The 26,011-nt window shown below is 34.0% G+C and overlaps 1 protein-coding gene across 2 annotated transcripts in view; it reads right to left on the bottom strand.

Annotated features, from left to right (window-relative positions):
* LOC126878585 (uncharacterized) overlaps window positions 1-26,011 on the bottom strand; it is a 180,572-nt gene that overhangs the window by 13,859 nt on the left and 140,702 nt on the right. For both annotated transcript variants that reach the window (XM_050641385.1, XM_050641386.1), the window contains one exon: window positions 10,796-11,158. In XM_050641385.1, the coding sequence (XP_050497342.1) occupies window positions 10,796-11,158 (363 nt within the window). The remainder of the gene's footprint in view (window positions 1-10,795; window positions 11,159-26,011) is intronic.

Genomic DNA, 26,011 nt, shown 5'->3' on the forward strand with positions numbered 1-26,011 from the left:
GGGTGTCAAAGTTAAACTTTTATTTTATTTATTTTTGAATATTTCCTGACAGGCATGGGACAACAACACGAAATTTGCTAAGTGGTGCTGGTATTGTACAATCTACTAAATTATGTTAAACAAACATTTTTGGCTACTACCAGAGGCGTACGACAGGGGAACATGAATGGTTGACCCTTCCCAAATTCTACGCCACTGGCGGAATTGCTATTTTAGGGCAATTTTTTGATTCTCCTATACTTTCTACGTAAAAAAACATACTCTTCATTCGTACCGATAAGGCCATTAGTTTTCGAGATATTTGAAGCTAAAAACGAAGGACCATAATACATTAATCAAAATAAGTGTGCCTTTTCATTTTTAACTTCAAATATCTCGAAAACTAATGGCTTTATCGTTACGAATGAAGAGTATAGTTTTTACATAGAAAATATTGGAGAATCAAAAAATTTCATTAAAATAGCAATTCTGCCAGTGGCGTAGAATTTGGGTAGGGTCAACCATTCACGTTCCCCGTCGTACGCCTCTGGTAGTAGCCAGATACGTTTGTTTAACATAATTTAGTAGATTGTACAATACCAGCACCACTTACCTAATTTCGTGTTGTTGTCCCATGCCTGTCAGGAAATATTCAAAAATAACTAAAATAAGTTTAACTTTGACACCCTGTATTTCGGTTATTATCAACTTTTGTACTAAGGTAAGTTAGCTTAAATCGACCTATTTTAAGCTCAGAAATCTAGGGGTTAAGCTATGGCCCATTCTTTACCAAACACCCTGTATATAGTATATTTATATTTAGGACAGATCTTAACGCTCAGCAAGAAAAACCAAACGGCAGAAATAAAAAGGCGAATCAAACTCGTCTGGGTAGCATTCGGTAAATTAAGTTGCATTTTGAAAAACAAAAAATACCAGCAATATCTTAGAACGCGAATTTTTAACCAGTGTATACTTCGATGGAAAGACATTGCTGCATATAACACCTAAAGAAACGTTTGGATCCATAGGCGTAACCAGGGGGGTTTGGGGTTATAACCCCCCTTATTTGGGTGTACTTTGAGCTCTATACGCTTAGCACCATTACTATTCCATAACCCCCAGAGACCATCAAGTAGTTGTAACCCCCCCCCCCTTAGGATCATCCTCGTTACACCTCTGTTTGGATCAGAGGAATAACCAAACTGAAAGACGTTAAGGAACAGGTGGCAAAACTGAAATGGAAATTTGCAGGTCACACCATCCGACAAGCAGATGAAAGATAGAACAAGCAGATGATCTACTGACGACCATGGGAACACAAGAGAGGAAGAGGAAGGCCTCAGATGAGCTGGAGCGACGACCTCAAAAAGCATGCCGGATCCAGATGAATGATCACAGCGCTGGATAGAAACCAGTGGGAAAGGGAAGGGGAGACCTATGTCCAAAGAGGGATATATTAAGGCTCGAAGGTAGATAGATAGATAGTTCTCTTAGTCGTGTAGAGGGATATATGAACGAATTAAAAAGAATCATTTCACAATTAGTCCACAGTTTGCCCTCCGAAATCTTAATATTCATATTAGAAACATATTTATTAATACAAAATCAATGGGAAAGTCCCAGTAGCTGGCTGTATACCATAGTTAAAAAGCTAATGCAGAAGTAAAAAACTTCAATTTGTATCTTGGTATAAAATGTTTATTAAAAATGTTTAAAATGTCCAAATGGATTAAGCAAAACGTTTTCGATCTGATTCAGATCATCCTCAGTGCATTCTGTTACGTAAATGAAACTAGCACACTAATGAAAGTGGTGACATCGAAATATATGGTTTACATAATATAGATGTATAAAGTAAAGCGAGTCGGAAGTCGATGATAATGGATTTTATCCTAGTACTTAAAGAGCAACATGGTCCTTGCTCGATTGGAACGCGTGGTTCTTGCCAGTTCAAAAGTCACAGACCAACTTTTGAACTAGCAAGAACCACGCGTTCCAATCGAGCAAGGAACCATGTTGCTCTTTAAGTACTAGGATAATAGTTATTTATGTACCAAGTCAGTAAAGTGACTCTTTATTGAACGAGTCTGATATTATGAGCCGAGCGAGCCTAGCGAGCGAGGCGAATAACAGACGAGTTCGATAAAGAGTTTTTACTGACGTGGTGCATACAAAATTTTGTCGCCAATCATAAAAGACATTAACACTTACTTAATTACAATGTATGTATATACACCGTTCTTAGGCGTCAACGCCCTTCGGTAGGGATCTATGAGGGAGTATCACCGAGCCGCAAGCCCTTATCCCTTGCCGTACTGCTCCCTCATAGGTCGATCAGATGCCCGCATATTCCAGTCTAAGCGCCAGATTCATATTTAGAATTTTATACTGACGCGTTAGCCTTTTTGTTTTCCGATGGCCTGGGCTGGGCTTGAACTCTCGTAACTCACGGCGAAGTGAAGTGCGGGTCAGCCGCTAGTCGCACTGAGCTATCCGATCGACTATCCGATCGATTAATTACATCCTAATGAAAAAAGAGTGTGTGTACCTACTTGGTACGCATGTAAGACGTTATACTTCAATTATTATAGAAGAATAACGAAGAAGAATAACGAATAACGAAGAATGGTATAAAATGTTTATTAAAACTTTTTAAAATGTCGTCCAAATGGATTAAGCAAAACGTTTTCGATCTGATTCATATCATCCTCAGTGCATTCTGTTACGTAAATGAAACTAGCACACTAATGAAAGTGGTGACATCGAAATATATGGTTTACATAATATAGATGTCTAAAGTAAAGCGACTCGAACGGTGCGTTCATATCGGAGACCATCGTATCGTATCCTAGCCTAGAGCATAGTATCGTACTCTTCATTTTCGTGAACGCTCGAATGCATTTATTTTACCTGGCGATCGATAATATGGTACGAGCAATACTAGGGAGCGAGGGTCGGCGCCTCGTTGTGAGCGCTCACTAAGTCGATGGTAATGGATTTTATCGCCAACCTGCACTAAAGTCATTCATTATTGTATTCGTTTGATGCCATTTGCGGCAGTAAAGTAACACATTATTGTACTGAAAGAAGAATTTTACTTTACCTGCCGCGATTAATCAAAATAAACTGAGATTGAATGTAAGTGGTCGATGGCAGTAATCGATTATTTATTTTAGTGAACTTAAAATTTATGTACTTTAATTATTAGAAATATTGTACAAAATTTACGCTATTATTAATTAAATTTATGCCAGAAAGTGAAATTCTGTAGTATTTTGCAATTATATTCATAAAACATATATCAAAACGTTACAGATTTAGTAATTAGGTACCTACTTATTCAAAATTGATAACAACTATCGATTAAACATCGAAATCGGCCATCATGCAAAAGCTTTCTGTCATCTTCATTACTGTGATACGACATTTTTATTTCGTCTAAAATTAATAAAATTCTTAAATCTTTTAAGTTTTGTATTAATGCAAATACAAATTGTATATTAAGAAATGGTGTTTTTGTTAATTCGATTATATGTATATAATTTGGACGGTGACAGATATTAATGATAATTTGTTAGCAAATATATTTATTTAGATTTTCTACTATTCATCAAGGGACAAGCAACTGCGCTGCGGGAGGCTACACTTCATAAACATAACGTAACTATTAACGGTATTTTCACTGTCAAAAGTATTCACTGTCGAGAAAAGTTGAACTGACATAAATGTTGCGTAATTAAATTTTCTACAACATAGAATTGGTTAAGAAGTTTAAAAATGTATAAACATTCTCAATTTCTTTGCAACACGAAAATGCAGCAGCTGCATAATACTATGGTCAAATCTGAGAGTACAGGAAGAGTCTATACCGGTTTCGGGGATTGTTTCCCCCTCATCAGTAGTCCCATATCCTCTTCTCTCAGATTCTTCCACGTACCACACTTTGGGCCTTTCCGAATGGCAAAGAAAGAAATGTCACGGATGAACTAGGGACATCTACCGAAAAACAAAGTAAGTTATCAATCGAAGTAGCACAGAAAACGACAATAAATATCGTCTCCATACCACCAGATTGACAACAGGTTGAATATTTTCTTTGGTTACACCTCCTGAGATTTTCAAAATTTATAAATCATACAGCATGCCGAGGAAATTAAGATGAGAGAATTTTAAATAATTCACAACTCATCTGCTCAGCGTGGTAAAAGTTCCAACAAGAAAGATTCCGTAATACTCAAACAAAAGAGTAAATAAATTAAAAATGTATAAACATTCTCAATTTCTTTGCAACACGAAAATGCAGCAGCTGCATAATACTATGGTCAAATCTGTGGTCAAAGCTGCATAATACTATGGTCAAAGTGTGGTACGTGGAAGAATCTGAGAGAAGAGGATATGGGACTACTGATGAGCGGGAAACAACCCCCGAAACCGGTATAGACTCTTCCTGTACTCTCAGATTTGACCATAGTATTATGCAGCTGCTGCATTTTCGTGTTGCAAAGAAATTGAGAATGTTTATATATTTTTAATTTATTTACTCTTTTGTTTGAGTATTAAGGAATCTTTCTTGTTGGAGTTTCTACCACGCTGAGCAGATGAGTTGTGAATTATTTAAAATTCTTTTTACAAATAGAAGAATACTGTACCTTTCACTTGCAATTGGTAAAATTAAAATCAGTTAACTACAACGGCGTCAGGATTTTTTTAAATAAACATTAAGTTTTGGTGCTACACGCAGGACAGCGGTGTTCGATTCACACAAGTTGATTTCCACCAAAATTTCTTTCAATCTTTATCTAATATATTATTTTCTTACTCTATATTTTGTTGTATTTTAATATTTTAATTCCACAAAAATCAAACTAATTCGATTATTGTTTGTGAAATATTGTTTAAACAATTGCATATGTTTAAAAATAATAAAGTTTTATTCTCTAAGTTAAAATTATATGAACAAAAGATTTTTGCTAAAAAAGTGTTATTTCAAAGGACGGAGTATGCGTTTTTATTTTGCAATAAACAAATTTATTTATTTATATAGAAATGTACTAAAAATTAAAATTTATCAATCATTTTCAAAGATCATTGGAATGTCCAATCAGAACAAACGTATCCGCTGTCCTGCGTGTAGCATCAAAAATTAATGTTTATTTAAAAAAAATCCTGACGCCGTTGTAATTAGTTAACCGATTTTAATTTTGCAAATTGCAAATGAAAGGTACAGTATTCTTCTATTTGCAAAAAAAAATCCAACTTCTGTCTGCTTTATTTTCAGTCCTGCAACATTTTGAAACAATGAATTTTTTTTACGACACTTGGATTGCAGAATTTATTTTGCAAAATCTATCCGATCTTAACGAAATTTACATTATTGATTTATGTTATCATAAAGTTTTTTTTTTGGTGAAATATGAAGATCCTAAGTGTAGCATAAATTGTTGAAAGACATAAAATGCGAATACTTGTTTTTTTTTATGGTTTTTCCGCAATTATTGCTATTTTGCAACAAGGGTGACAATTTTTAAAATTTTTAACTAATCCTATGTTGTAGGAAATTTAATTACCCAACTTTTATGTCTGTGCAATTTTTCTCGGAAATGAATACTTTTAAAGCTATAATCAAAAAACCAAGAAAAAAGTCGAATTTTTCCTTCATTTTTTGACATTTTGATTATTTAAACAATGTTCCGGACCTTTTTGAGTGGGAGGATAACTCAAATATTATTATATAAGTAATTTTCAAGCAATTTCTGCAAAAAAATTTGAGTCACCTCTCAATATCCAAATGTACTAATATTTTTACAGATGCGCCCTGGTCTAATTATGTAAACCATATATTTCGATGTCACCACTTTCATTAGTTTGCTAGTTTCATTTACGTAACAGAATACACTGAGGATGATCTGAATCAGATCGAAAAAGTTTTGCATAATCCATTTGGACGACATTTTAAAAAGTTTTAATAAACATTTTATACCAAGATACAAATTGATGTTTTTACTTCTGTGAAGATATTTATTAATAACTGGTGATAAAAACAGTAATATTACATGCCTCTAAGCTTACAAATATTCATTGAACGACAAAGTGCGCTGACTCACATACTTTTTATTATTTACTATTTTTATTGGGAATTATGTAACTACAATTTTAGTTTACTATAAATCCCAATATATCCTAGGTAATGTTCGAAAATAATTATTGTAACATTTTCAGTAAAACTGCCGCCTCCAGTAACCTGATTTATTTAAAATTGAATTAGTGGATTATTTTTAGTGAACTGTAGTAGGTGTCGACTAGATAAATGAATTCTGTATTAGGTACATGTTAAATTAGAGGCTAAAAATAATCTTCAATAACAGCATAGTGTATGTATTTATTTAACACCAATTTTATTTATGGAAGTAAATTACTGACAAAAAAGACAGTAAAAAATCATTCGTTACAACCATATAAATAGGCGAGGAAACGATGCATTACACCTAGGAATTTTGTGCAGTAAGATGAATCGTCATGCAACTTTTTGGATTCGATTCGGAAGAGTGTCAGGAAAGTTTGTGAACTAAATTGATCTCCGGCAGATCAAAATTTCCGTAAGAAAAATGCATTCAAAATGCATCTCGAAGAGATAGAAAATGAAAAATTTATAACTCAGGAAATACTGACGGAAATGAGTTCAATTTTTATACTCTGGGGTTTTGGAGATCGTTGAGCACGAATTTCATGACTGCGATGGTATCCGTAGTACCTGGTGCCTATGGCGGAACTCGTCGCCTGGAGTTTTATGTTATAATCATTAAAAATCAGTCAAAAACCATTACTCGGGGGTTTTGGGGACCGCTCAGCACGAATTTCATGTAGGCAATTGTCTTTCAAGGTACCTGGTGCTCAGGGTGAAAATCGTCGACTGGAGTTTTATGTTATAATTATTTAAAATCAGTCAATAACCATTACTCGGGGGTTTTGGGGGTCGTTGAATATAAATTTTTCATTTTCAATAAACCATGTACCTCGGAGACCATCGTCGTCATGAAATTCGCGCTCAACGACCACCAATACCCCCGGAGTAATGGTTATGGGCTAATTTTGAATGATTAAAACATAAAACTGCAGGCGACGAGTTCCACCCTGGGCACTAGGTAACATGAAGACCATCGCCGACATAAAATTTGTGCTTAGCGAACTCGAAAACCCCCCGAGTAATGGATATTGACTGATTTTGAATGATAATAACATAAAACTCCAGGCGACGACTTCAATTATAAGCATCAGGTACCTCGGAGATGAACGCCGTCATGAAATTCATGCTCAGCGTCCCCCAAAACCCCCCGACTAATGGTTACTGACTGATTTTGAATTATTATAACATAAAACTCCAGGCGACGAGTTCCACCATGTGCACCAGGTACCACGGAGACCATCACCGTCATGAAATTCGTGCTCAGCGACCACCAAAAGAATGGGAGAGGATAGGCTACCAAAAAGAGCACTGAATGCTAGAATGCAGGGAAAGAGACCGGTTGGAAAGCCAAGAAAGCGCTGGAAAGACACAGTAAACAGCGACGCACAAGCCCTTTTAGGAGTCCGTGTATGGAGAAGAGCAGCCAAAGCAAGGGTGGAGGCAAAAAATAAAGGAGGCCAAGGCTCAATTTTAACTGTAGTGCCGTAGAAGAAGAAGACCACCAAAATCCCCGAGTAATCGTTATTGACTGATTGTGATTATAACATAAAACTCCAGGGGACGAGTTCCACCATAGGCACCTCCGAGATCATCGCCGATATGAAATTCGTGCTCAGCTGCCTCCAAAACCCCCGAGTATAAAAATTGAACTCATTTCCGCGGGAGATCAATTTAGTTCACAAACTTTTCTGGCACACCCCTGAATTGAATGCAAAAAGTTGCATGACGATCCATCTTACTGCACAAAATTCCTAGGTTTTGGGCTTTTTAGTGCTTCGTTGGTTCGCCTAAAACGATAAACACATAATTTTAGTTATCTTGTCAAAAATAACTGCAGTCAACTGTTAAAAAAATTATAACGGGTTAGTGGGTATGGATATAACATGGACTCCCTAAACCAGTGTTGAAAATCAACTCAGAATCTTTAAGCGCAAAATACTGAGGAAGATATTTGGACCAATCAATCTATTATACCGATCGATCATGGCTAACGGGTTTGGAACGAGAGAGGCATTGTTTGGGATGAACGTACTTGCTCAAAGATGTCGCGATATATCTGTAGACATGTACTGTTGTTTTATTGACTTTCAAAAGGAATTTGATCGTGCTAAGCACTCTATATTGATCGAAGTTTTAAGAGACATTGGCTTGGACGGCAGAGACATTCGCATAATTGCAAATTTGTATTGGAATCAAACAAAATAAGTGTTAGTAGACGGTTTGGAATCACAGGCTCTTAATATTAAAAGACGAGCACGGCAGGGATGAGTCTTGTCGCCCTACTTTTCAACGTTTACTCGGAAAGAATTTTCAGAAATGCACTTTCTGAAAAACAAGAAGGAATACTAATTGTGAACGGTGAAATCATCAATATTTTCCTAGCTTCTACTTAAAAAGATCTGCAAACATTACTTGATAGCGTGGTTGAGAGTTGTAAGGAAGCAGTTCTGGATCTGAACATACGGAAAACCAAAATATTCGTAATAAGTAAACAACAGAATATAAAACTGTCTATATTGATCAAATTGATTTCCTTGAGTATGAGTTAAATTGTAACGCAAAGAGTTACGGTGAAATTTGATCCAGAATAGAGCAGGCCAGAGCCGCTATTGGAAGGATGCCACAAGTATTATGCAATAGAGATCTAACATTGGCATTGAGGATCCACCTACTTCGCTGCTACGTGTTCTCGGTCTTACTTTATGGTGTCGAGTCTTGGACTATGAATAAAATCGATCTAAATCGCCTTGAGGCTTTCGAAATAGAAGATTCGAAACTCCACAATACTAGAAAGTCTCAGCAAGACTAGTAATATAAGTATAAATATAAGTATAATATACATATAAAGCTGGAGTATTTCGGACATGTAATGAGAGGTCCCAAATTTAGGTTGCTACAAAGTACTATGCAAGGGAAATAGCAGGCGAACGCAGTCCAGGACGAAGAAGGACTTCATGGTTGAAGAACTTGCGAGATTGGTATGGTATTGATACAAGCATGGTGTTTAGGGTGGCAGTGAATAAAATTGATGGTAACCAACGTTCTGAAAGAACATTGTACATGAACAAGAAGAAGATCATGCCTAATTAAAATAAACCACGAACTACACGAATCAATGCAGAACCTTGTTAGACAAAGACTGAATTGGCGTGGTCATTTAAAAAGAATTCCAGATATTTGAGCTGTAAAATTAATCCAGAGATGGAAACCTCAACAAAAGAGAACAAGAGGAAGGACTATCGGAATCGGATCTGGAAGATCGACTTCCAAAACAAACCCTAACATGGGAACCTGAAGGTAGAAGGAAAAGAAAAAGACCTCGCCTTAGTTGGAGAGATGGCATAAATCGGGAAATTAGAGATAGAGAAATAGAAGAAAACTTATGGACGGACCTAAAACCTTTTAAACATGATACCACAAAGGTTATATCCTGTTTTTGAAATTTTTTATTTCCAAATCATTTAGAGGAGGCATCTGATCTTGTTTATTAGATATTTTGAATTTATTTATGTGTTTAAAAATATTTCTAACAAAAAAAGTAAATCAAAAATGAATAACCATTTTCAATTTCGTTGCAACACGAAACTACAGTCGCATCATTATTCCAGTTCAATCAGAGAGTGCAGCAAGCACCTCTACCGGTTTCGAAACTTATTAGTCTCATCAGGAGGCACATATGCTGCTCTCTCTGACCCAATTAGGACAAACCCCGGCGTGCAGTCACTGATTGCAACGAACGAAATGGCAGGGATGCCCTAGCGGCAACTGGTAGGAAAAGACTAAGTTTTCAATCTAATAGCACATAAAACAACACCAAAAAATGTTGTTCCACATCAACGTTATGGTTTGCAAATTGTAGAAGCCTAGGAGGTGTTACCAGAGAAGGTTCCCATTGTTTTCAGTCTGGTAGGATGTGGAACAACATTTTTGGTGTTGTTTTATGTGCTATTAGATTGAAAACTTAGTCTTTTCCTAGCAGTTGCCGCTAGGGCATCCCTGCCATTTCGTTCGTTGCAATCCGTGTCTGCGCGCCGAAGTTTGTCCTAGTTGGGTCAGAGAGAGCAGCATATGTGCCTCCTGATGAGACTAATAAGTTTCGAAACCGGTAGAGGTGCTTGCTGCACTCTCCGATTGAACTGGAATAATGATGCGGCTGTAGTTTCGTGTTGCAATGAAATTGAAAATGGTTATTCATTTTTGATTTACATGTTTACTCTGATTGGAGTACGAAGGGCACCATTCTCGTTGGAACTTAACCGCGCTGAATAGATGGGACGTGAATTATAAATTGTAAAATTCGCTCATCTTCCTTAGTCTCAGCATCCGTTATGGCTTGCAAATTGTAGAAGCCTCGGAAGTGTTACCAGAGAAGGTTCCCATTGTTTTCAGTCTGGTAGGATATGGAACAACATTTTTTGGTGATATTTTATGTGCTATTAGATTGAAAACTTATTCTTTTTTTTTTAAATTACAAATATTAACTTTGATCACGAAACAAATTGAGAGGTACATAATGACAAATAGTTGCCACCTTGAACAACGATGACGTCACGTTTTGACGTATGACAACTTATGTTTTGTATTTAGTGTATACTGTATGTGTATAGTATAAGTAGATTATAAACTTACCGTGTTTGTACCTTCAACAACATCTGGTTGCCGGCCGAATTTGAAATCCTTCTTCCCCGAAAATACTTCATAAATGAGTTTTCCATTAAATACAGCTATCTTAGGTCTAAACTTTTTTAATTTTTCTAACAAAATTTGACTACCCTCTTTAATTTCTTTACGAGTTAGATCAGCACTACCCTTGGTGGCACGTTGTACCATATTTGTAAACCCTATGCCTACTTGAAGTAACTTATAGTCTTCATCGGCAGACATTTGTTGGGGCGTTAAGCCCGACAGGTACAGACATTTCCAAAAATGGTTGCCTGGCCCAGCATAGTGATGACCTTTGTAGGCCGCAAAAAGTCCCGGATTTATTCCAATCTGAAAAAATGAAAAGTTTATTAATATGTTCAAGTAGGTACATACAATATAATCAAATATTAATATCAATCGTTATTAATAGACAATAATGTAATCCGATATTAAAACATTTTTCATATAAACCTTCCAGTTGATTAAGATCTATATCAATGTTGTTTCTCTCACAATATTTAAGGATTATCTCATAGGCTATTGATTACATACTTTAGAAAGGAACTACAACATTAAAGGTGTTTTATTTTTTCATATGGTCAATGGATGCCCAAATATGAAAATACAGCGGAGTGCCACCGTTTAAAATTGTGTGTTTTTGAGAAACAGGGAATTATTCCATTTTTCAGTTTTCGTACATATAAGTACAATTTATTACGGACATTGAATAGTTTACAGGCTTACGTATCTAGGAACCGATTTTTTAAATTTTTACCTCGTTTTAACGCACCTTTTACATCAAAGTGACGTTACCAGTGGTGTACCTAGAATAGGTTGATTAAAATTAAAAAATCAAGATATAAATATATTTTACAAAATTTAACAAATGGAAAGTATAGAAAGAAGTTTTTTGAATAAAATGGATTATGGTCTAATAACGAAAATAAGGAAGTCTGGTTTTAAAATATCCATTTTATTTTAAATCTATTTTATATTAAATAAAAAAATATGAAAAAATATTTTTAAGAAATGCTTTTCTTTAGTTACGAGTGACTAAAATTAAACATATTATAGAAAAATCAACTAAAAAGCAAAAAATAAAAAAAATTTAAAAAATCTAACACATTCGTCAAAGAAAAGCGTGGCGCGTCTTCATCGAATAAACGGTTTTCGCACCACGCTTTTCTTTAACAAATGTGTTAGATTTTTTCAATTTTTTTTTATTTTTGCTTTTTTGTTGATTTTTTTATATGTTTAATTTTAGTCACTCGTAACTAAAGAAAAGCGTTTCTTAAAAATGTTTTTTCATATATTTTTATTTTTTACTTTTTAGTCTTTGTAAAAAAACAAGAGAATTTAAACATTTTCCGTTAAAATCGTTTTTTTATTTAAACAATTAATAAACAAAAAAAAATTTATTGACTATTCGTGTATTGTTCCCGCGAATGCATATGTCTGCAAATTTTTAGTCATTTGCATTGAAGAAAAGGCAGTCAAATTAACGTCCAAAGATTTGACCCAAACGATTAAACTAAAGAAAAGCGTTTAATTGATTAATACGACAAAACGAATTCTAATGTTAATTGTAGCACAAAACGTCTCTACCGGTGGTTTTTCTAAGACTACGATAAAAACACGAATTTTTTGAATTCGAGTTTTGGTTGAAGTTTTGTTTCGTATCGTATTGAAATTTGACACGAATAAACGCAGATTTTTATATAAACAAATATATGAGCGTTCAAAATTTGAAACTTTATTGTTTATTTATGAAGCATAACGTAAACAATTATTAACGTAAAAAGTGAAATTAAGTATAGTTCATTAGCTACAATCCGTAAAAGTTTCAAGTATCTACATTGTAAAAAACAAGAGAATTTAAGCATTTTCCATTAAAATCGTTTTTTTTATTTAAACAATTAATAAACATAAAAACTTTTTTTTATTGACTATTCGTGTATTGTTCCCGCGAATGCATATATCTGCAAATTTTCATACATTTGCATTGAAGAAAAGTCAGTTAAATTCACGTCTAAAGATTTGATGCAAACTATTGAAGTAAAGAAAAGCGTTTAAATCATGATAAATAATATACAATAACTAGTATTTGGTGGAAGCCCCATTATTGTCAATACAACTTTGCAGTCTTCTGTTCGTAGATAGCACCAATCCCCTCATGTTATAGTCAACAAGCTCTTCCTATGCCTACTCAATTGCTTCCTATAATTCAATTCTATTCCGTAGTCTAAGGTTTCTTTCATTTAGTTTCTTTGTTAACTCTGCCCACATATTTTCGACGGGGTTAAAGTCTGCAGGCCGGGAACGGCGTTATCGAAATGCCTCCCACTTTTTCAGGTAAATATTTTCATACAAGAAATGCCTCCCAGGTACAATCGAAATGCCTCCGTTTCGTTAATCATTTAGGCTGATATTTTCTGTTGCCAAATCATAATTTAAATAGGTAGTATCTATTTATTTTGAATTTTCTAATTCTTAATGCAGTGTACATAAAATTTGTTTCACATAAATATTTCACAGTACGACATACATATTTCTTTTTAGAAAAGAAAGTTGTTACCCGACAATCTAATATCCAACTTTTCTGGGTAATTCCAATTCCGATTCTTATCTCTTCCATATTTATAATTCCATTTTATAATTCCATAAATAGGTACTTTTACCTTAATCTTTTTGTTTGTTTATATTCTCTGGGTATTTTCTGAGTAATTCCAATTCCGATTCTAATCTCTTCCTAACGATTCCATGAATAGGTACCGTTTGAAATGTAGGTTTAGTTTTAGATATTATGTAAAAAGAAGACGAACATTCGGCTAACTTCACTTGTATCATGTCCATCTTGTATCTTGTATAAACAGTAAACTAATTACAGTAATTACTAGTTTTATTTAATATATTAACTTATAAAACATGACGCAGTCAAGGAAGTAAAGATACAATTAAAATACCCAACAGCTAATACAAAAATTAAGTATGAATATGGCAATGGGCGTGAAGGTGCCACCAGATTTCAATCTCCAAGGACCGAATGCGGCTTCAGAATGGAAGTTCTGGAAAGTAAGTTTTGATGATTATTTGATGGCTACAGGCCAAAATGAGGCCGCAGATGATGTCAAACTATCAATTTTGAGAAATATTATTGGAACCAATTCAGCAAGAATCATGACGACTTTCGATGTTCCTGTCACAGAAGCTAATAAATACAACTATGTACGCAGTCTTATTGAAAAGTATCTAAATCCACGTATAAACGAGTGCTTCGAAAGATATAAATTTCTGAAAAGAGCACAACAAGAAGGGGAAACATTCGAACACTTCTTAACTGAGTGCAGACATTTAATCAAGAGTTGCAACTACAATATTATCGACAAGAATGAATCCAACGAGGACAAGGCATTACGTGACAAAATAGTAATGAGTATCAAAGATCCTGTAACAAGAGAAGCACTACTGGGAATAGACCAACTGACATTTGATAAAGCTATAACTTTCTGTCGTACAAGTGAACAAAGTAAATCACAGAGTCTAATATTCCAAGAGGACTCAACCCAGGTAAATTTTGTCAACAAATATGGACATAATAATCAAAAGTGGTCAACAAAGGAATCCCAAAATTATAAACCGAAGTGTGACCATGACCACAAAAAAAAGAAAAATGAGTTTAAATGCAAGAGATGTCAGACCACCCATGGAGTCAGAGTGTCCAGCATTTGGCAAAAAATGTAAAAGGTGTGGACTACAAAACCACTTTACTGTCGCATGTAAGGTAAGAAATATAAGAAATGTTGAAGATGAGGATGAAGACAATAGCAGTGTAAGTGATTATTTTGTAGGAAATGTTAACTTTAGTAATTCTAAAAGTCAAAAAAATGTATGGGAGGAAACTATGTTCATAGAAAACAAAAAAATCAAAGTTAGGTTAGATACATTGGCAGATGTAAACATAATCCCAGATAAGATTTTTAAATCTATTAACAAGCAATTTAAGGTTAGACCTACTGAGTTTGTATTAAAAGGGTTTGAGGGCTCACATGTAAAACCAATTGGTATATGTAATTTGTATTATAAGTATAAAAATTTAGAAATTTATGAAGATTTTGTTATAACGAAGGATGCAAGTCAGGTTCTGTTAAGTGGGCAAACATGTACAAAATTAAATTTAATTAAAAGGGTTAATTGTGCTAAGATAATTTTAAATGACAAAGATAAATTTATTAAGGGAAATCATGAAATTTTTAGTGGGTTTGGAAGGTTCCCTGGCGAACACACAATCGCCACCATTGAACATTTTGAAGCTGTTAGTCACCCCCCTACAAGGATTCCTTTGGCTATTCGAGACCCCTTAAAGAATGAACTACAAAGGCTCATAGAGAGAAATGCAATTGTTAAGGTAGATGAGATACATCCAGCAGCAAGTATTAATAGAACTGTTATCGTAGAAAAACCCGATGGTAAAATTAGGCTTTGTCTAGACCCAGCCGACCTAAACAATCAAATTATTCGAAAACCTAGGTTAGTACCAAATATTGAAGAAATATGTGCAAATTTAAAAGGCCAGACTATATTTACTGTGATGGATTTGGCAGAGGGTTATCATCACATAGTACTAACTGAAGAATCCTCATGGAAATGTTGTTTTGCAACCTCATTTGGTATTTACAGATTCAAAGTATATAAAGATAATATAAAGATAATCCTTATGGATTATCCAATGCCCAAGATATCTTCGAGGATCAAGTAGAAAAAATTTTTAAAGGTATAAAAAATGTACAAATTTGTCATGACGATACGATAATCTCTGGTTCCACCAGAGAGGAACACGATATAGCCTTAACAGAGGTATGTAATAAAACGAGCAAAAAAATTTAATGCTAAATTTAACAGAAACAAAATTCAATACCGTCAAAGTCAGGTTAAATTTATGGGACAGATGTTTTCGGCAAACGGCATGGAAATTGACCCGAATAGAGTTGAATCACTATGCAGGTTACCTACCCCTACAAATAAAGTTGAATTACAAAGAGTATTAGTGTCTTTCAACTATGTAAGGCGTTACATAAAAAATATGTCGAGAGTATATGAACCCTTTATTAGGTGAACTACTAAAAGCGAACTGTGAATTTAAGTGCCTACCCAAACACCAAGAAGCGTTTGACAAACTAAAACATATAATTAGCAAATCTCCAGGTCTCACCCCATTTGACCCAGAGAAGAAAATAGTGTTACAATGCGATGCCTCTAAGAATGGGCTAGGTTGTTGCATGTTTCAGGAATATGACAAAATTCTAAAATTAGTTGCATGCAGTTCTCGAACTATGAACAATCATGAAGTCAATTATAGTCAAACCGAAAAAGAATTTTTAGCTATATATTACGGAACTCAGAAATTTCATGATTTTATTTATAAATTCAATGTAGATGTTCAAACTGACCATAAACCCATTATATCTATAATGAAGAAACCCATTTATAACATAGGGTCTGTCAGGTTACAAAGACTTAGAATAAAACTATTAAAATATTCATTAAATGTATACTATGTACCTGGGAAGAATATACACTTCGCAGATATGCTTTCACGAGCAAGTTTAAAAAATACAGAAAGCGTTGATCTAGAAATGTTTGAGATGGTACACTCTGTAACAACCCACCTACCAATGAGTGTCAAAAAGAGGAATGCATTTCGCATTGAAACCAACAAGGATAAGACTCTAATGAAAATCCATGATTATTATTATAAGGGTTGGCCCAAGGAGAACCAAATACATAAAGACTGTAGACCATACTATCCACTTAGAAACAGCATATACGTTGAGGCAGGTATTGTTTTTCTGGATAATAAAATAATAGTTCCGCAAAGTTTAAAACTAGATATGATTAAATTATTACACAAAGGTCATATAGGTATCAGTAAATCTATCAATCGAACAAGGAAATTATTTTATTGGCCTAATCTAACAAATGATATAGTTTCGTTTATCAAATCATGTCGAATTTGTGAAAAATATATGCCGGCCAATTACAAAGAACCTCTCCTACCACACTCAGTTCCTACACTTAGATTTAACAAAATTGGAACTGATATTTTAGAATTCGCTGGGAAAAGTCATTTAGTAGTTATTGATCATTTCTCACACTGGATTGAACTTATATTAATAAAAGATAAAACTTCAAAAACTATTATAAATGCATTCCAAGACATTTTTATTAGATTTGGATACCCACAACACGTAATAGCAGACAATATACCCTTTATCTTCAATGAATGCAACAAATACTACAGAGAAAAGGATATTACAGTGCAAACTTGTTCACCTTATTACCACCAAAGCAATGGGTTAGCTGAGAAAGCTGTAAGCATATCAAAACAGCTTTTGGGAAAAGTTTAGAAGAAAATAATGATTTCGGAGAATTACTTACGGAATATAACAACTCTCCTGTAATAAATTTAAATGCATCACCAGCACAAATCCTCCAGTGTCGAAATTTAAAATCCCAAATACCAATCACCAAGGCAAACTTAGAACCTAAAATACAAAAGGGTATCTACGAATTGTTGTGTAAGCAAAAGCAGAAAGTTAAATCAAATTATGATAAAATCTGCCGCAGGAAACTATTTGAATACAGGAAAGGGGACAAAGTTGTAATTAAAACCAGCAAGAATAAAATATGGTCTAAAGGAATTGTTGTAGAGAAGGCTAAAGAATCAAGATCGTACTGGATACGAAGGAAAGACAACAACAAAATTGTAAGACGTAACACTAACACGTAACAAAAACGAAATCAGATCCCAAGACTTTGCACGAACCTGAGTTATATCCCTTAGAATCACTAGAGCTAAAATTAAAATCACCAAGTAATAAAATATCACCCGATAATGTAGATACTCCACCTGTTAATGTATTAAATGAGTATCAGACTCCTGGTTGCTCAGTCAGTAACAACCATAATATAGATATGTCTGATAGTACATCCACCTACAACCTCTCCCAATTTGGCCGTAATATTAGGCCACCCCGAAGACTTAATCTTTAAGGTGGAGGTGTTTGAAATGTAGGTTTAGTTTTAGATATTATGTAAAAAGTAGACGAACATTCCGCTAACTTCACTTGTATCATGTCCATCTTGTATCTTGTATAAACAGTAAACTAATTACAGTAATTACTAGTTTTATTTAATATATTAACTTATAAAACAGGTACTTTTACCTTTTTTTCTTTTTGTTTGTTTATATTCTCTTTTGTAAATAATTGTGCTAATGAGCTAAATGTTGTATAAATACTTGAAAGTTTATTAGTTCCCACATCAATTACTTTGTGTATTTCAAGCTTGTCAGTTCGTCGATTTCAAGATCAAATTGTGTTTAAGTCATAACATCAGAAATAATGGAATCAACAATAAGTGTCAGTCAAAAGGGCAAACTTTACTATCAATAATTGATGGTTTTACATTCGGTTTTCAAAAAATGTTGGCCAAATATACAGTAAAACGGTGGACATGTACTAAAAAAAACCTGCAAAGCATTTGTGAAAACACAGGGATGTGAAAATACGATAATTGAATCAATATTAGATCATAACCACGAGAAGTTGTCTGCCGAAGTTTACAATAGAAAAGCCGTAAGCAATTCAATAAAAAGAGCAGAAGTGGAAGATCTCAGCGAAAAACCAATGAAGCTCATCTGTAAAGAACTTAAGAAGACAAATATAGATACATTTACTATCAATGACATCAATAGGGTGAGACAAAATTTATATTATGCTAGAACCATAAATTCTTTAATTAAACTTCCCAAAAATATGTCTGAATTTCATAAAGCTCTCGATTCATATTCTATTATTACAAATAGAAATAAAAATTTTATAATTAAAAATGACAAAGATAATCATATTGTTACATTAACATGTTTTTCAAATCTTCGTTTTCTTTCGACTGTTTCCAATTGGTATGTTGACGGAACTTTTGAATACTGTCCTCGTTTTTTCACTCAATTGTTTAGTATACATGGCTTGAAAAATGGACATTATATTCCTCTTGTCTTTTGTTTACTTCAAGATAAAAAGTCATCTTTATATCATAGAAGAATGTTTTAAAATTAATTGTCCTGTATCCCCAAAAGTAATAACTTCAGACTTTGAAATTTCCATTCATAATGGTATTCGTATGGCATTTCCTGAAGCAGATCTTCATGGATGTCGTTTTCATTTGGGTCAGGCATGGTATAGAAAGGTTCAAGCACTGGGATTAGCTCCAGAATACCAGAAAAAAGGTGTTGACTCAACCGAAATTACGAAATAACCGAAATTATTTATATTTTTGGTCTTTCATTCTTACATCCTAAAGATGTTAGCAATTTTTTTGCTATAGATTTGGCAGAAATTAAACCAGTCCATGAAAGAGTCACCCAGTTTTGTGATTATCTTGTTGATAATTACATATCTGAAAATTCGACATTTGCTCCACATCTTTGGGCTGAGCACTCTTCATCCTTACAAAGAACCACAAACCCATGCGAAAGTTTTCATTCCAAGTATAATTCTTCTTTCTACTTCCCTCATCCTAACATTAATAATTTTATTGATGTAATTTTACAATTTCAAATAAATACCTACATTAAAATGAATTCTGTTTCGACACCAAAAAAAATTGTTGCGGAAAGTACAGCAAAAATAAATTTTCTAAATGAAAAAATTTTAGAATTAAGAGACTGTAAAAGAAATAGATTAGAATTTGTCAAAGTAGTATCATATAAATTTAGGAAAAATATTTTGTAATTTTATATTTCTATACACAGTTTGTAATATTTTCCAAATAAGTTTTTTTGTGATGTCATTTTTAATAAATTTTAAAAATACTTAATATGTTTTTGTATTTTTTGTTTAATTATTAATAATAAAAAATAATGGTTATTATAAAATATATATTATAATGATTATAAAACTAATTATATATGTATATGTAAGTTAGTTCAAATTTATAAATACCGCCTAGTGTCAATGTTTAATACACAAAGGTTGAAAATAAAATAAATTAAATACCAAAATACCAATTTTGCCAAAAATTTACAAAGGGACGAAGATGAGGCAACGTCTCACCTTCACATGAAGATTAGAAGCATGTAATTTATTTAAAGCTTGGGAGGCAATTCGTATGTGACCATTTTAGCGACAGGTAAGAAATCCTATTTCGGGAGGCATTTCATATGCGGTCAAACATCATACCTAGGCCACAATAAGTACCTAGAAACAATAAGTACCAATATCCTCAACTAATAGTGAAGGGATTGAGGGAAAGAGAGGACTTGAAAGGAAAAGACTATCGTAGCTAAGAAACATCCGACAATGGACAGGGCTAAATTTTGAATAGCTAATAAGAACACCTGAAGACACACACGAATTTGCAATTGTATAGTCTGTTCGCTAAACTCAGACGCAACTTTCTAGATATTTTAGTCGGTAATTTTGCCAATTTTAGTAAAATTGGCAAAAAATAATTTTTAAATAGTTAATAATCACTAAGTAGTTAGTAATTTTGCCAATTTTTGCAAAATTGGCAAAAAACAAAAAAATTATCGACTAAAATATCTAGCCAGTTGCGTCTGAGTTTAGCGAACCGACTATAGTAGCCAACATCCATTGAGGAGAGGCCACTTTAAGAAGAAGAAACGAGCTCATACAATATGGCGGACTACAGCTAATGCAACAGTTAACAATTATTATGTTTAATATGTCATGAAATTAGGACAAATACGTCAGGAACGAAGAACCAGTATTAAGATCCGTTTAATAAGGATGAAAAGAACGACCGCAACAATTATAGAAGAGTAAGCTTGACATAATAATAGAAGACTTGAAAAACCTAGATATCCCAATGAAACGTATAAATCTTACAAAAATGAAAATGGAAGGATCGACTGCAGCAATAATAACAGATGACGGAATCACCAAAAATATAGAAATAGCAACTGGAGTACGACAAGGCGGCTCTATATCAACGTCACTATTTAATGTCGCTACAAAAGGAACAATAAGAGCTACAGAAATAAAAAGTACAATTATAACATCGACGTCGCAACTTGTGGCGTATCCTGACGACATAGCATTAATTAGCAGAAACCTAAACAGTTTAAAGGAAAAATTTGGTGAAGTTGTGTAAGGAAGCATCCAAAAGTGGTTTAGCAATAAATCAAAACAAAACAAAGTACCTACTATGCTCAAGAAAAAATCCAGTTAATGTGACAAGTTTAAATATTGATGAATATGAGTTTGAAAAGGTAGAAAGAACACTTTAAATATCTTGGGGTGTCAGTTAATGGAACTAATGATACAAGTATAGTAATAAATGAAAGAATCCAGACAGGAAACAGAACCTACTGGAAATACAACAACTTCCTCAAAGATAAGAAGCTTACTCAAAATACTAAACTAAAAATTTACAGAGCAGCAATTAGACCAGTAATCATATGGTGCTGAAACACTTTGTCTGACACAGAAAGACTAAGACACTACAATAACCTATTTTTGGCAGGTTTGTCCTGGCTGGCATGTTTTCCCTTAAATAGGCAGAGTTGTTGATATTTGTGTCAGAGTTGTGGCTGCATAGCTTCACTGAGGATGCATATATGCTGAAATAGCTATATGGAGATGGTGGTCCAACTCTGAGTTAAATAAAAACAAAAACTGCCTTTATCTTTTTCATCTTTACTCAGTTTTGAGTACCTGAAACTGTCTTTCGGTCCTTTTCCTAGAGGAACAGCAGGTAAATACGTGGCCAAAGTGTCCTTTATTTGCTTTCTTCTATATTCGTCGTCTCTTGTGCTATTGTAAAAGCCGGAGATACAGGATGCAGACAGAAAGCAGTTTCTTAACGAAAAGTCTTGGATTTAAAATATTGTTTATTATTTTTATTTCAATTATTCTATGTAATTGTATAAAAGTAGTAAACTTTGTATCTAGAGCTTTTCGTCTTCCTCGTATTACGAGAGATGTCGCTGTTTTGCGTCTCAAAAGGTGGAATCATTGCATCGCGATGTTTTCCCAGGGCAGGGTTGTTGATATTTGTTTCATAGTTGTGACTGCATAGCTTCACTGATGATGCATATTGTAACGGTCACGTTACGAAATTAGCTTTAATTATTTTTATAATTATTTTCCCTCGGTCTCATTTAAATTCTCTAATTTCTCGTATAGGACTACTACGTGACGTCACACCTCGGTGATGGAACGTACTATATACGCCACCTATCGAGAATTATTTCCTGTTCTGAGAGAATTTGACGTTTACCTTGGCGGAGAAACAGCTCTCGTTCTTTACTTGACTGTTGGTTGTTGTGTCGAATAGGTACCATAAAATGGCGGATGATTTCATCCAACGTATTTTATAACATCAAGCAGTGATAATTGAGGTGAAAAGTTACCACAAATGGTTTTATGCAGTAGGGAGACAGGGGGGTAAAACAACCCCTCAATCCCATCTTCATTCCTCTTCAGTACATTATTCTTATTTTATTAGTTCACCTTTTAGTCATCATTACTATCTACATAGAGCTACTGTTCTTCGACAGGCATGCAAACGAGCCGTATCCATCCTTGAGTGTCAAGTTGTTCTCTTGTATCTCTTGCTAGCCAACTCTATTCAGTTTCCCTCTGTCTCTCCATACTTCTACTGCTATCCCTATTATCCCTTTTAATCCCCCTTTCTTCAGTACTACTGCAAAGTAGTATTTTTTATTTTTTCTTACTTCGGCTTCAACGCTGAAGCTCTTTCATTTTTATTTTCATAATAGCCCCAACTATTTAACTATTTAGTTACTTAGTCTTTTCATTTTTTTTTCCTTACTTCTGTTGGAGTATATCTTTCTTTTTACTTTCACTCCAACAGACGTTTCCTTATTTTTGTTACAATATATGCTGAAATAGCTATATGGAGATGGTGGTCCAACTCTGAATCAAATAAAAACAAAAACTGCGTTTATCTTTAACCTATTTTTCTTTGTTCTAGTTTCATCTTCGATACGGTCTTCTTTTTGGGGTTCTAGTACAGCTGCCCAATCTGAAGTTATTTTTAAAATACAGAAAAGTAATATATCTGTTTGGCCTCAGAAGAACAACACATTGCAGAAGTTACTTCAAAGATCACGGAATTTTAACACCTCCATCTTTATATATTTTAGAAACTGTTTGCTTAATTCGTAAACACATACATGGCTTTCCAACAAGGTCTAATCATGTCTACTCCACCAGAAATACCTATTATATTCCGCAAAAAAACTATACAACCATCTCCCTTTACAACTAAAATGTGAAACATCTTTCCCCAAGTTCCGTGAAAACCAAGGTTCCAAGGCCTATCTATTTAAAACCCCATATTATTCAGATATTATTCAGTAGAACAATTTCTTAACGAATAACTAAGAAATTACAGTAGCCCTACTATGTACCGGGTGTCCCAATAAGAATGGCTCTCGGCCATATCTCCGGAACCGTTTATAGTACAACTTTGAGAAAAAAATATTTATAACAAAAGTTGCCTCGGGAAAAGCCTGGAAATTATTTTCATAATTGTAGGTTCACCGCTAGAGGGCGTAATTGAATTTTAAAAATTAAAATATCAAAATTTTACAAAATTTGCCTAACGAAAGAGCACTGGAAACCCGATCATCATATTCTTCATAAAATTCTGCGCATATTTGATTTTACAAGTTTAAGGGCCGGTACTTTATGTCCCGGTTAAACCTCGGTTAGCTAACCGGGGTTTAATCGGGACAGAAAAGTACCCCATAGGGCCTCTTGCGTTGTAATAAAAGCAATTATAATTATTATTATAATTATTTATGAATATAATAATAAGTATAATTGCGTTTATGTCTATGTTATGCATATATTTCTGTCCCGATTAAACCCCGGTTAACTAACCGGCTGTTAACGGAGACATAAAGTACCGGCCCTAAGTCTACCTTTGCAAATAAGAGGTGGGGGTGAGTGGGAACCTTGTTATGAAAAAATGGCTGTAAGTCCGGTTCGGCTAAATAGAATTTTGCAAACTTGGTCTTGTTGAAAACAGTTCTTTTTCGTCAATGTAAGAGTTATAATTTCGAAACAGCCTATTAAGTAATATGCCAGCCAGGGGGCGTTATTTAATTATTTTCAGAAATCTAGTTTTCTTTGGAAAATATTAAATACAAGTATGCATTTTTAATCCTGTGTTACAAAATTAGATCAAATTAGCAACAGAATAGCGAAAACCGCATGTCGATACCTTTTTTCTATCTCGAGAATATCTTAACTACCGTGTAAATTTTAAACATAACTGTTACTGTCACCGATAAACGAAGTTGAGGAAAGGTAGTGTGCTGTGGAAAAAACAAAGAAACATTTTTTAGATGTCAACGTGTATTAATTAAAAAACAACAAAAGAAAAAAGAACACTATAAAATATAACAAAGAAATAAAAACAACTACTTAGTGACGACTTAAATGTTAAAATTATGGCCCATAATTTTCGCTGCAAGTATTTACTCTTTAAGAGTATGTATATTAAACAGCAGTCTCAATTTCTGCTCTCGCAATGCTTTGCATGGCGTTTTCTACTCTCTGGATCATGTTTTCTCGAGTAGTGGGCCTAGCGGCAAAAACAAGGTCTTTAATCCGCCCCCATAAATAAAAGTCTAAAACAGTTAAATCTGGTGATCTGGCTAGCCAAAAAATAGGCTTCCACGTCCTATCCATCTATCAGCGAATGACTCATCTAAAAAATCTCTTACTACTCTGGAAAAATGCGCGGGACAACCATCGTGCTGAAACAACATGGACCTACGAACTGCTAGCGGTACATCTTCTAGAAGAAGAGGCAATTCATTCTTTAAAAAAATTAGATAACGTTCACCAATAATAGCATTATCGAAAAGAAAGGGTCCAATTATCTGACTATCACCAGATTTAACTGTTTGGTGTGGGGATGGTTTGGTATTTCACTTTTATTTATATATGGGGACGGATTGAAGACCTTGTTTTTGCAGCTAGGACTACTCGAGAAAAAATGATCCCGAGAATACGAAACATAATTCAAAGCATTCGGAGAGCAGAAAAAGACTGCTGTTCAATCTACTCTTGAAAGAGTAAATGCTTGAATAAAAAATTATGGGCAATAATTTGAACATTTAAGTCGTCACTAAGTAGTTGTTTTTATTTCTTTGTTATATTTTATAGTGTTGTTTGTCTTATTGTTGTTTTAATTAATTATATACGTTGAGATCTGGAAAATGTTTCTTTGTTTTTTCCACAGCACACTACCTTTCCTTAACTTCATTTACCTGTGACAGTAACGGTTAGGTTTAAAATTTACATGATTCTTAAGATATCTCGAGACAGAAAAAAGGTATCGACATGCGGTTTTCGCTGTTCTGTTGCTAATTTGACCTAATTTTGTAATACAGGATTAAAAATGCATACTTGTATTTAATATTTTCCAAAGAAAACTAGATTTTTGAAAATAATTAAATAACGCCTCCTAGCTGGCATATTACTTAATAGGCTGTTTCGAAATTATAACTCTTACATTGACGAAAAAAGAGCTGTTTTCAACAAGACCAAGTTTGTAAAATTCGAATTAGCAGAACCGGACTTACAGCCATTTTTTCACAACAAGGTTCCCACTCACCCCCACCTCTTATTTGCAAAGATAGACTTAAACTTGTGAAATCAAATATGCGCAGAATTTTATGAAGAATACGATGATCGGATTTCCAGTGCCCTTTCATTAGGCACATTTTGTAAAATTTAGATTTTTTAATTTTTGATATTCAATTACGCCCTCTAGCGGTTGACCTACAATTATGAAAATAATTTCCAGGATTTTCTCGAGGCGACTTTTGTTATAAATATTTTTTCTCAAAGCTGTACTATAAACGGTTCCTGAGATATGGCCGAGAGCCATTCTTATTGGGACACCCGGTACAAGTAACTAAAGTATAGATATTTATCTATATTTGGGTGCCATATACAGCAGCTTAAACGTATTAGTTCCTAAGGTTGCATTTTATTTGTTGTATGTTCAATTTGCAATTTATATAAATTTTGCAATATATTGTTTTTGTTTTTATATACAGGGTGAGTCATGAGGAACTGTACATACTCCTACCTCGTATAGAGGCTCCTATGGAGAATAACAAATGACCATTAAAAAGTG

Source organism: Diabrotica virgifera, chromosome 10 (assembly GCF_917563875.1).
Source record: "Diabrotica virgifera virgifera chromosome 10, PGI_DIABVI_V3a".
NCBI classification, from domain to species: domain Eukaryota; kingdom Metazoa; phylum Arthropoda; class Insecta; order Coleoptera; family Chrysomelidae; genus Diabrotica; species Diabrotica virgifera.